A 12,087-nucleotide genomic window follows, 5' to 3' on the forward strand; every position below is an offset into this window, starting at 1 on the left:
AGTGTAGTATCTGGTGTTGGAACCTTGTTGTGGTGTAATAATATGACTATCATTCGCGTTAAATTATTATTTTAATTTTTTTTAAATTTAGAGATACAACACAGTAAATTCCCTTCCAGTCATGAGCCTCTGCTGCCCCAAGTACACCAATTAATCCACAAAATCCAGAATTTCTTTTGGAAAATGAAGCACCCGGAGGAAACCCACGCAAACGCAGGGAGAACTTGCAAACTCCCTGCAGAGAGTGCCGGATGCAAACCTGAGTCATTGGCATTGTAACATGCATGCATTAGCTGCTATGATAACCATGCTGTCCCTTATTCTATATATTGATTTGTTTGTTTGATTAGTTAGATCATTGTTCGGTGTTTCCATTTTTTGTGATTGATATTGAGAAATATTTCATCATCTTTGCACAAGACTTGGAGTTCTGAAGATGACAATTCAATAATAGACTTAATTCCAACACTTTATTTAATGGCTTGAATCAAGACAGTCGCAGTAATAAGTATCAAAAATTATACCAAATATATTAAAGGACAATAATACTTAACCAGCAAGTATGCCAAATATGGTGAACAATACATCAAAAATATGATAATAACAATACTCTTGGTACTGTGACAGAGCATATAGAAGTGTTTTGGGGAGATAAATTAGAAAAGGTTTGTTATTCACATGCAAATACTTTAAAACAGATCTCATTTGTAAAACTGGAGACAGCGGCTTCTCACACCTTTTTGCAAGAGCTTTGAAGAGTGTTCCAGAGACATCGCTAATGGATTATTGTTTATCAAGGAAATAGATAAAAGAGCAGGCTGAACCGCTATTGTCTGCAGGAGAGTTTTGCTGTTGTAAGAGGGTCATGTGGTTTTGCAAGCAGAGAGAGTCAAACAGGCTTCCTCTTGGGGGGGGGGGGAGAGAGAGAGAGAGAGAGAGAGAGAGAGAGAGAGAGAGAGAGAGAGAGAGAGAGAAGCAGAGATCACTTGACAATGTCAGCCAGCAGAAGTTGCTGGGACTGAAATAGGACAAACTGGCAAGCTTTTAGAAGACAGCCTGGTCAAAGCCCATGTGGTTCATGCACGAGGAGAGGACTGGCTGTCTAATGTTTCATGTGGAATAAGGGAAACAAAAAGGAACTCTATGGTGATCTGAAAGAAAGAGGTTATCATCTGGAAAACCCTGATGGGGCAAGTTTCATCAGCAAGAAACTGAGATGACTAATGGAAGTACTTCAGTTGTGGATGTCCTGGAACAACACATCTCTCTCCGAAAACCAACAAGAACCTTCCAGAGCGGTAACCATTTACCTTTCAAGCACCAAAGCTTGGTGAATTTTATACATATTAAATTCTGAGCACAGTATAAGAATTGCTTGCAACCAGTGAACTTGGAGGAATGACAAGTGAGATGGGACAGTGAACCAAAGAACTTTTCTGAACTTCCACACACAGACATTATACGCACGTGCACTTAGAATTAGAAGGGGTTTAAGTTAGGTAAAGTAAGTGTGATAGTACAGATCTATCACCAATGTATATAGTGTATATAGTTACAGTATCTAGACTGTGCTTACAGCGATTGGCTGAGAGCTTAGCCACGCCTACTGTCTGGGCCTTAAAAGGTTGTGTCCCAAACCAGGTCGGATCATTCCGGACTGGTCGGCCACCTGTGAAGAGCTCCTGTCTTTTGCTAATAAAAGCCTTGGTTTGGATCAACAAGTCTTTGATTCTTTCGACGAGCTCTACAGTAAGTTAATAGTGTAATTTGGTTTTCCTGTTTAAAGATAATTAAAAGCAACTTTTGTTTAAGTAACCATATGTCTTGGTGAATAGCTATTGCTCCTGGGTTTTGAGGTCCTCTGGGCTCATAACTATATATACATACGAAACAGCTGAACTGTACCCATATTTACTTTAATGGAATCGAATATTTACAAGAATCAGTTGGATTCTCATCTTCTTTTAATGCAACTTTTAAGGAAAACCAGAAAATTTGCTGTTCTTCTTCATCCTGAGGCCATTCTAAGTAGGTCCTTGTATTCATCAATTTCCTGAGTTTGCAGAATCTCTGAGGAATTGTCTCCTTTGGAATTGTCTCCAGCAGAACAAGTATGGCTGCATCATTATTTTCATCAAACAGGCGGAAGTGAGTATAGTCAAGCTCATACTTGCACCACTCACTCTGGACAAAATGTCGAGATAAAACAAATATTGTTTTCCTGCTTTTTTCAATGGATTCAATAATATTGTCAATGATCCACTTCCCTGGAACGAAATCACGCTTATGTAGGCAGAGGGTCAGTGGTGGCTGAACACTTTCTAACTCCTGCACCAAGGAGTTTTCCACCCAGTCCGAGTCCATGTCGCTGTACGAAACAAACGCATCATAACAAATATCATTGCTCCTCACTTTTTTGGGTTTCCTCTTTGCCTGTAGCCATGCCCAGGTCATTTGGAGGTACCAGATCCCATGATACTTGTGGCAAGCAATCACAGCAATTGTTCCTGCCAGTGACACACTCACACATATTATGGCTATGGACCATATCATGTGGCAATCGAAGAAGGAGCGCTTTGTATTTTGAACCAACTCTCCCCTGTGAGTTAGAGGAGATTCACACATGTAGTTTTCTGGTTGGTCCAGTAGTTGCACTGTTATGTAATGATTCATGTAACGGAGGAATTCACATGAACAAATGTAGTTATTATTTCCAGCCTCCAAAAATTCAAGCTTCTTAAATGGAATGATTTCTTCAGCTGTGAGTGAGATGAGTTCATTGTTACTGATCTTCAGAATCTCCATCATTGGTAAATAGCTGTCGGCCGGTAAACGTATTAACTTATTATTGGACACATTTAGTATCTTGAGAGAAGGCAGACTAACTGTAAAACTTCTGATGGCATTGTTACTTAAATCCAATACCTCAACGTTTGGAGGGAGACATTCTGAAACATTTTTTATGTTGCAGTTTGACAGATTTAGAAATTGCAGGTTTTGAGACCATTTACACGATGAACCACTTTCACCGAAACTATTTTGGCTCAAATCTAAATGGGTAAGAGTGGAAAGAGTTGATAACCATGGAGTTATTACACTGAGGGATTTGAATATATTCTTTCTCAGAACAAGGTAACGTAGAGATGGCCAAGCTTTTTTACAAACCATTTCTCGCATAATTCTATCACTCAGCAAATTGTGAGTTAAATCAAGATACTCTACATTTTTCAAACTTCTGGATACATGACAGGGCATCAGGAATATGTTTAGTTTTGTCAATGTAGCTGTTTTAATGGGTTCAAGTAAAGAAATAATACTTGCAAGATCATAAAATACATAAAATTTTTTGATGGATATGTTATTTAATGTTAACGAATGAAGGGAGTGGCTTTTGATCTTGTCTACCTTGGGCCAATTCCCAGTGCCTGAAAACACACAATCTTTTACGACAAGTTCTCCCAGTTTTGTGTTTTTGGTGCTGTTTATAAAAGTAAATACAGCTTTATCAGTAAGGAAAGTATTCTTGAAGGTGAACTTTCTGAATGATGAATTGCTTGGGACAGAAAGTAGCTGGCTGTCACTTTTCTCAGGAAATGTTAAGTCCCTTAACTCTAAGTGGTTAGTACATCCTGACAATTCTATAAGAATCTGATGGGCTTGGTCTGCCCTGTTCAGAAATAGGTTACGTAAACTCAAGACAACGTGGCTTATGTTTCTGAAAGAACTGAAAGTTCCTTGCTGATACGAATCTAAATTATTTGCTTTGAAAATGAACTCATCCAGATGTGTAATTCCAACAAAGTTTTCTTCCTGTAGATGCAATAGGAAAGGATTGCCTAATTCTAACCTCCGCAGTACTGAGAGATTTGAGAAAAGTCTCTCTGATCCCAGAGTCGTGTATCTATTCCCTGAAAGGTTAAGGTAATGTAACTTGTAAAAATATTTAAACCAATTCACTGCCACTTTGATTAAAAGATTATCAGACAAGTCCAGGTACTCCACTTCTGTGTTGCGTTGAAAAGCATGATCAGCAATAGATTGGATTTGATTTGATTGTAACAGAATTCTTTGGAGCTCTGTGTAGATGATGAAATCAGTGTCCTTAATCTGTGAAATGTTGTTGTAGGACAAGTCAAACACCAATGCCTTTTTAGACACATGTGGTATCGTCTTTAACTTCATTGAAGAACAATGGCAGAGGTTGTTGGGATCACAGTTTTGACACGTTTTGTGTGCACTGTCACCTTCTGAGAAAATTGTGCGTATGCAGATACAGACCAGCAGGACACACTGAGATGGGACTCTCATTGTTCTCATTCAGTGGTGTCTGTAATGAAAGAAAAACATTAAAAAATCAAACTTAGGCTTTGATGCTCAGTAACTCTGTTTAATGAAATGCTGGGAAAAGACACTTTCAATATTCATAGTTGCAAATGAAATGAGCTTGTGATGTTCTCTCCTTTGGGATGAAACAATCCTGCATCTCTGCCTTCTTCCCAAAAACTCCTGCCATTGCTTCTCTGCTGTTTTCCTTGCTAAAGTCCCTTCCAATCAAACTTGGCCAACTCCTCTCTAATGTCTCCATAGCTATTTTTAGGTAACTGTTATAGCGACACATCCAATATTATCTTCTTCTTCTCAAACTGCCAAATGAATTATATCATATTGTCTCCTAATGCCACCTTTAGCTTAAACTCCCTAATCCAATCCGAATCATTGGGCAGCAGGAAATCCAGAATTGCCTTTTCTGCTGTGGGCTCTAAAAAGAACCCCATCTTGTAGGCATTCCACAAATTCCTTCTCTTTCGATCCAGCACTAGCCTTATTTTCCCAGTCTACCCATGTCTCCCATGGCCACTGTAAAATTGCCCTTATACCTGCATTCTCTAACTCCTGTTGTAGTTTTGTGAATAGCATTCCACATCTTAGCTGCTATTTGGAGGTCTGAATGTAACTCATTTTCTCCACTTGAGCCAAAAGGATGCTTCATCCTCTGATCCTATGTCCCTTCTCACTAAGGATTTCATTTGATCAGTTTTTACCAATGGAGCCACCTTACGCCAATGCCCACCTGTGCCCTTCTCTTCAGCAAGGATGCTTCTCTGGTATGTTTAGCTCCCAGCTGTGACCTTCCTTCAGCCATGACCCCCTTATGCACTCAACATTCATTTAAATACACCTTCAGTCTCGTGTTCATCACCCTTCTCATGTTTGCCTGAGTTTACATTTTTATCCTTTTGTATACTTTCTGTCCTATCAGCCATGATCTGTAAAATGGCGGTGCTGGCTCGACGGGCCGAAGGGCCTACTCCAGCTTCTATTGTCTATTGTCTATTTTTGCTATTCTGAAGACTTCAATAACTCTCCTTCCCTTTAACTTTCCCCACCCATACTTTCCCAGTCTATTGTAACTGAACATTTATTATCTATTGTGGCGGCTCACTCACGCAACAGGTGAACTGACTCGTGGAGTCGTGGGCAAGTCCGCGGCAGATCTGACTGTGAGAGCTCCGGGGTGCGGGGTGAACCAATGGCCTGGCGGCTGACGTCATAAAGGTCCCCGGAGTCACATGCGTCATCGGGTTCCAAGGGATTGAAACGCATGTGAGAGTTCAGTTGGTTCAACTCTCTTTCGACTCTGCGTGGTTCTTTCGCTCGCTGTAAGCCGAGTGCGACGACACTATCCTCTTTTGCATGTATGGGTATTTTCTCTTTTTAATTTAATATAATGACCATTGTAATTTTTTTAAATGAAGAACCTATTTGGCGAGGAAAGAAAGGATTTATTTCATGTCTAAGGTGGATTTGCATAAATCACGACTTAAATGAGAGGAAGATTTGGGGATTCAGTTTGATATAGAGAGTTGGAGAAAGATTAATAAAGGGACTATGACAAAGTTAGTTAACGATAGGTATAGGTTGGTAACTTATAACTCTATACATCAATTATATTTAACTCCTGAACATTTGAAACGATATAAATTATGTGCTTCAGATTTGTGTTTTCGATGCAATGAGCAGAAGAGTACATTTTTGCATTCAGTTTGGGCATGTGATAAGATTAAAGGTTGTTGGGCTAAATTAAGAGACTGTTTGCAGGAAATCTTGAAAATATATTTTTCTCTAGACCCAAAGATTTTCTTTTTAATTGGGGACCTTACCTAAATGGCTTTATTACATAAATAAGATAAATTTCAAATGGCGTTTTTGAGATTGGCTTTAGCTGCAGCAAGGAAAGATATAACTGTTTCATGGAAAGATCAGCAGAGCTTAGCTTACAAAGATGGCATTCAGAAATGAGGTCATGCATTCCAATGGAGAAGATAACATCATTTAAGAGCTCAATCTTATAGATTTAAATAGATTTGGAGCCTATATTTGGATTATTTTAATTTGAAAATCTGAAACTGGTTGTGTCCTATCTCTTTTCCTTTTTTTAAAATGGGGAATGGGGGGTAGATTTAGGTTAAAGGGAGGGGTAGAGGGGTGTGGGGTGTGGGGGGGGGGTTAGGTTTGTAGAAATTTTTTAGATCTTGTAGTTATTTTCTTTGTAACCATATAAATTGCTTTTTGATAATTTGTTAATTCTAATTCTGTAATTGTGGTTATTACACTTTGTTTTCGAATAAATAAAATATTTTTAAAATAAAGAACCTATTTGGCTGTAGCAAGTAAGAATATTGGTGTATGTTTATCTTGTACAATGTGTATGATAATAAACATCCTCATTCTCATTGTAATAAAGCAGGGACAGACTCCTCTGTATTTGCACTTGCTGTGACATTTATACTTAGCACTGCCCTCACACTATATTCACTTCTCTCTTTTTCCCATACCTGTTGTGGGTTTTTGTTGAAGTATTTTGAAGATACATTTGGATGGTATATTTTGAAGTTATTGAAAATATTTTTGATATTTGATTATTCTGTGCATAAACAGTGGATCAAAAGGACTGTTCCTGTCCTCTCTAAACAGGTTACAGAAGCCAATTTATTGAAGCAGATTGTACCTTGTATCTATTAATATTATATAACAGCAGCATTTTATAATGTCCCTGTTGCACATTGATATGAAACCTCGGCTGTTTACAGCAGCAGATGTTAATTTTTGGGTTCATGCAAAGGAAAACTTTACATTTTCACCAATTTAGTGCACAGGGAGTCCACCTGTGCCATCGAGACTGCCTTAATTCCAGCCAATGTGATCGCATCAGATAATCCCTATCATTCCAGCAAATGATTCGACCTTAACATTGGATCTGGTTACCTTTTGCACACCCATTAGAAGTCATGGCATGAAGAATGGTTCTTGGCCCTTGATTAGTTATGATTTATATTAATGACTTGGAGAAGAGCACAGAGAGATAGGAAACTAAGTTTGCCAGTGACACAATAATAGGAGGGAGCCCATGTTGTGATAGGGATATTTGGACTTGTAATAGAATAGAGACTGACAAAAGAGTTATAGAGTCCCACAGCAAGTAAACAGGCCCACAAGACCTTCTTGCCAATGCCAAGCAACATGTGCTACTGCATTGATCCCACTTGCCCTCATTCGGACCACACCCTGCCAATCCTTCCCATCCATGTAGTTATCCAAGTTTTTTTTAAAGGAAACTAATGTACCTGCCTCCAGTACATTTGCCATCCAAATGAAGTTTAATAAGGGGATGTGCTTTAGACATATGTACTCTGGGCACCACTTTAAATTGCAATGAACAATGTCGTGCACAAAATTAAGACTCATTGATCAAATTAAGAATTATGTCCCAATCCTCGTCTGAGAATGCTCTATTCAAATCACATTCCCAATTATTCTTAATCCTGGCCATTGAGGCCATTCTTAAATCCATTAAATTATTATGAGTATTTGATATTAATCCTCCATGGGAAATTGCAAATCAAAAATACATCAAGAATATCCAGTTCAGAAATTCGAGGAAAGTCAGAAAGTTTGGACTGAACAAAATTAAGACTCATTGATCAAATTAAGAATTATGTCCCAATCCTCGTCTGAGAATGCTCTATTCAAATCACATTCCCAATTATTCTTAATCCTGGCCATTGAGGCCATTCTTAAATCCATTAAATTATTATGAGTATTTGATATTAATCCTCCATGGGAAATTGCAAATCAAAAATACATCAAGAATATCCAGTTCAGAAATTCGAGGAAAGTCAGAAAGTTTGGACTGAACAAAATGCCTAATATGTAAATATCTAAAAATGTGTCTATTAGAAAGATTAAATTTTGCGGTTAGTCTTCAAAAGAAGTAAAATTACCTTGAATAAAAAGATCTTTAAAACTTTTAATGCCTAATTTATACCATTCCTTAAAACCTATATCAAACAAAAAGGTTTGGAAAAGATGATTCGTTACAATAAGATTGGCAAGAGAAAGTCAATGATAACCAAAAATTTCCTAAATTGTGTCCAAATGTCTAAAGTTAAATTGTCTCATTTTTATCCTGATATGGATCCATTATGTGTTTAAGTGTAAAATTTGTGATGCTTCGTTGATTCATGTTTTGGTAATGTCTGAAAGTGGAACATTTTTGGAAAGAGATTTTCTAAACTTTACCAACGATTCTTAAGACTAAATTAGAACCATCCCCTTTGATGGCTTTATTTGGCTTTCCTCCATAAGAAGATGTATCTCTGTCCTCAACCCGAAGTGAATCCGAGCTCTTGCTTCATTGATAGCCAGATGAATAATTTTGATGAAGTGGGAAGATAATGTTTCACCCGCTCACGTTCAGTGGTCACATGATATCACGTCTTATTTAAGTTTGGAAAAAAATTAGATCAAATATTAAAGATGCAAAGCGTGAATTGGATAAGATGTCGGGCCCATTCATCGATTCTTATCATAAGGAGAGGATTGAAGTGGATCCTCCGGGGATTCCCTGCCTGGAGTCTGGGGGCCGTTATCTGATCCATATTTACTATATATACAGATCACCTTGTTTAGAGGGAGGGGTGAGATTAGTGGGAGGGGAAGGAATTTTTTTTTCATTTTTATTATTAAGACAAATAAGTAAAGTGGGTTTTAACTACAGATCACAGATCAGATCACATCAGAGAAGTATAAAATATCTTATATAAGGGAATTGTATTTTTTGTATTCAGTACGGACATTTGGACATAGTACGAGTTATGATTTAATTGTTTAATTATTATAATGATGTCCTGAACGAACTAAGTTATGTAATAATTATGGTTATACTTCTAATTTACAATTTATATTTGATATGTAAATGATAGATTTCATTTATGTTATATCATTAATATACCCTGTTTAAAGGGTTTTTGTTAAACTCTATCAAAATATTTTAAGAATAGAATAGGGGGAAATGCAATTTGGTGTACTTTACCAGTCTATCCATTTATGTGGCTACTTTTAGGGAGTTCTGGACTTGCACCCAGGATATATCTGTATATCATCTCTTCAAAGGTTTCTACCGTTTAATGTATTACTTTCCTATAGCAGTTAACCTCCCATAATGCATCACAACACTTTTGTCAGGATTAAACTCCATCTGCCATTTCTTCCCCAAATTTCCAACGGATCTATATTCTGCTGAATCCAATGATGATCTTCCTCACTATCCAGAACTCTACTATATTCCGTGTCATCTGCAAAGCTATTAATCAGACCACTTACATTTTTAACAAAGTCATTCATATATATGACAACCAGCAGAGGTCACAGAACTAATTCTTGTGTAAGGCCACTGTTAACAGATCACCAGCTGGAATAACACCCCTCCTCCACTAATCTCTATCCTCCATAACCAAGCGGAATTTTGTATCCCACCTGCCAATTCACCATCGACCCCATGTCACATAATATGGAGGTATACAGCTTGAAATTCATCCATGCCGACCATGTTGCCTGACTGAGCTTTTCCCATTTGCCTACGAGAGGCCTAGATCCTTTTAAATCTTTCCTATTCATGTACCTGTCTAAATATCTTTTGAACATTGTAATTATTCCCACCTTGACACCTTCCTCTAACAGCTCCTTCCATATACACATCAGTTTCTGTTTGAAAAAGTTGTCCCTTTTAAATCTTTCATCTTTCAACCAAAGTCTATGAACCCTAATTTTAGACTCACCAACGCTTAAGGAAAGAGAAAGACTATGACTTTTCTATTGAGCTGTTCCCCTCAGAATTTTATAGACCTCTACAGCACCATCCTGCATCTTCCTGTTCTCCATGGTAAGAAAGTCCGAGCCTATCAAGCCTCTCCTGATGAAAGACTGGGAGTTGGCTAATTTTTCACCTTGAAGCCAGGGAACTACAACCTGGTGAGCTTTATGTGGGTTGTGGTTAGTTTACTGGAGAGGATTCTGAGAGACTGGATCGGGAAAGGCAGCACTGATTAGAGATAGTCTGCATGGCTTTGTATGTGGGAAATCATGTCTCTTGAACTTCACTGAGTCGTTTGGAAGAGGTAACAAAGAAGGTTGATGAGGGCAGAGTGGTAGATGTTCTCTACGTGGTCTTTCGCTAGGGCTTTGACAAGGTCCAACATGGTGTTCTGGTCTCAAAGGTCAGATCACATGGGATCTAAAGTGAGCTGGCAAATTGGATACAGAATTGTAGGAGATAGAAGATGACAGTGTAGGGTTGTTCCTCAGAGTAGAGGCCTGTGACTAGTGATGCACCAAAGGCTGGCACTTGGTACTAATGTTATTTGTCATCCACATTAACGACTTGGCTGACAATGTAGTTCATGAGTTTGTGGATGACACCAAAATTGGTGGTATAATGGACATTGAAGAAGATGATCAAAATGACCTTGGAAAGTGAGCCAAGAAATCGGAGAGAAAATTTAACTTGGACAAGTTCAAGGTGTTGCACTTTGGTCAGTTCAACCAGAGGAAGGCTTACACGGTAAATAGCAGATCTCTGCTAAGTGTAGTAGAACAATAAAACTTGGTGGTACAGGGACAGAGTTCCATGAGAGTGATGAGCAGTATTGAAAGCACATGAGTTGGTTCCAGAAGCATATGGACAAAAATTTAGGAGTTTGTTGAAAACATGGAACCAATCTTATAAGGATTTTGCTCTGGGAAAATCTGTATGGTTTGACCATTGATGCGCCTCAAAAGAAATAAACAATGATTTTGACAGATTGAAAGAATTGATATTAATTGAGGAAATTAAATGGTGTGTTCCAAATGAGATTAAATTATACCTGGATGAGAGACACGTGGGGACGTGGCACAAAAACAAATTTCAGAATAATGAGCCTTTTCAGAGGGTTAATATGGAACAGATTAGTAAACCTGTTCAGAAGGTTAAGTGGAGCAGACTAGTTAGCCTGAAATTAAGACTGGTGAGAATTTTAAAAGAAAAGATGAAGGTGGGAAAGGACAGAACTTCTGGATTTGTATAAAATATAACATAAACTGTCACAAACAATAAAAATATTATAAAAAGAAAATGTAATTAGAGTTTAAATTGTTCTAATTAATTCAATACCTTTTTGGTGTGCTCTAAAGTAACTTGTAACAGTTATTCTTACCTGCACCTTTCATGTCGCTTTTTCCAAGTCACAATCCAAGTCACTTGAGACTTCAGCAGAATGGAACTGATCAAACTCTTCGCTGTCCTTGCAAAGATAGGGAACTAATGCTATAGCAAATTTACCCACTTGTACAGTATTGATGTTGAACTTCAGCTGAGTGAGGAAGGGCACTGTTGTGTGGGTAAAAAGTGGGAAATATTTAAAAAATATTAATTCATGCTTTCCAACTTATAGAAGCAGGTCGGTCAGAGGAAATCGAACAAAAAACAAACTACAGCAGACGCTGGAAATGTGAAGTGACAACAAAAAAAGTGCTCAAAATATTTAGCAGATACGGCAGCTTTTTGTGGAAGTGAAAGTTTAGGTCAACAGAAATGGCAAAGGGAGAAACGATTCAGAAAGTAGCACGTCAGCTGCAGATGCTGGAGTCTGAAGCCAACAAAGAATTGCGGGAGGAGCTCAACAGGTCAGACAGCATCTGTGGGTAGAACTGGCTAGACAATGTTTGGGGCTGGCACCACTTATCAAAAGTAATGATGAAAACAAAAAA

General features: G+C 38.0%; 1 protein-coding gene across 1 annotated transcript; it reads right to left on the reverse strand.

Annotated features, from left to right (window-relative positions):
* Positions 1-1,897: 1,897 nt before the first annotated feature.
* Positions 1,898-11,827, reverse strand: LOC138758157 (toll-like receptor 2). The gene is made up of 3 exons (XM_069926681.1): positions 11,535-11,827; positions 5,448-5,759; positions 1,898-4,327 (listed from the first exon to the last, which is right to left on the reverse strand). Exon 3 carries the CDS (start codon positions 4,315-4,317, stop codon positions 1,912-1,914), a length of 2,406 nt encoding a protein of 801 aa, XP_069782782.1. The 5' UTR covers positions 4,318-4,327; positions 5,448-5,759; positions 11,535-11,827; the 3' UTR covers positions 1,898-1,911.
* Between the last annotated feature and the right edge of the window lie 260 nt (positions 11,828-12,087).

Source organism: Narcine bancroftii, chromosome 3 (genome assembly GCF_036971445.1).
Source record: "Narcine bancroftii isolate sNarBan1 chromosome 3, sNarBan1.hap1, whole genome shotgun sequence".
Classification (NCBI taxonomy): Eukaryota; Metazoa; Chordata; class Chondrichthyes; order Torpediniformes; family Narcinidae; genus Narcine; species Narcine bancroftii.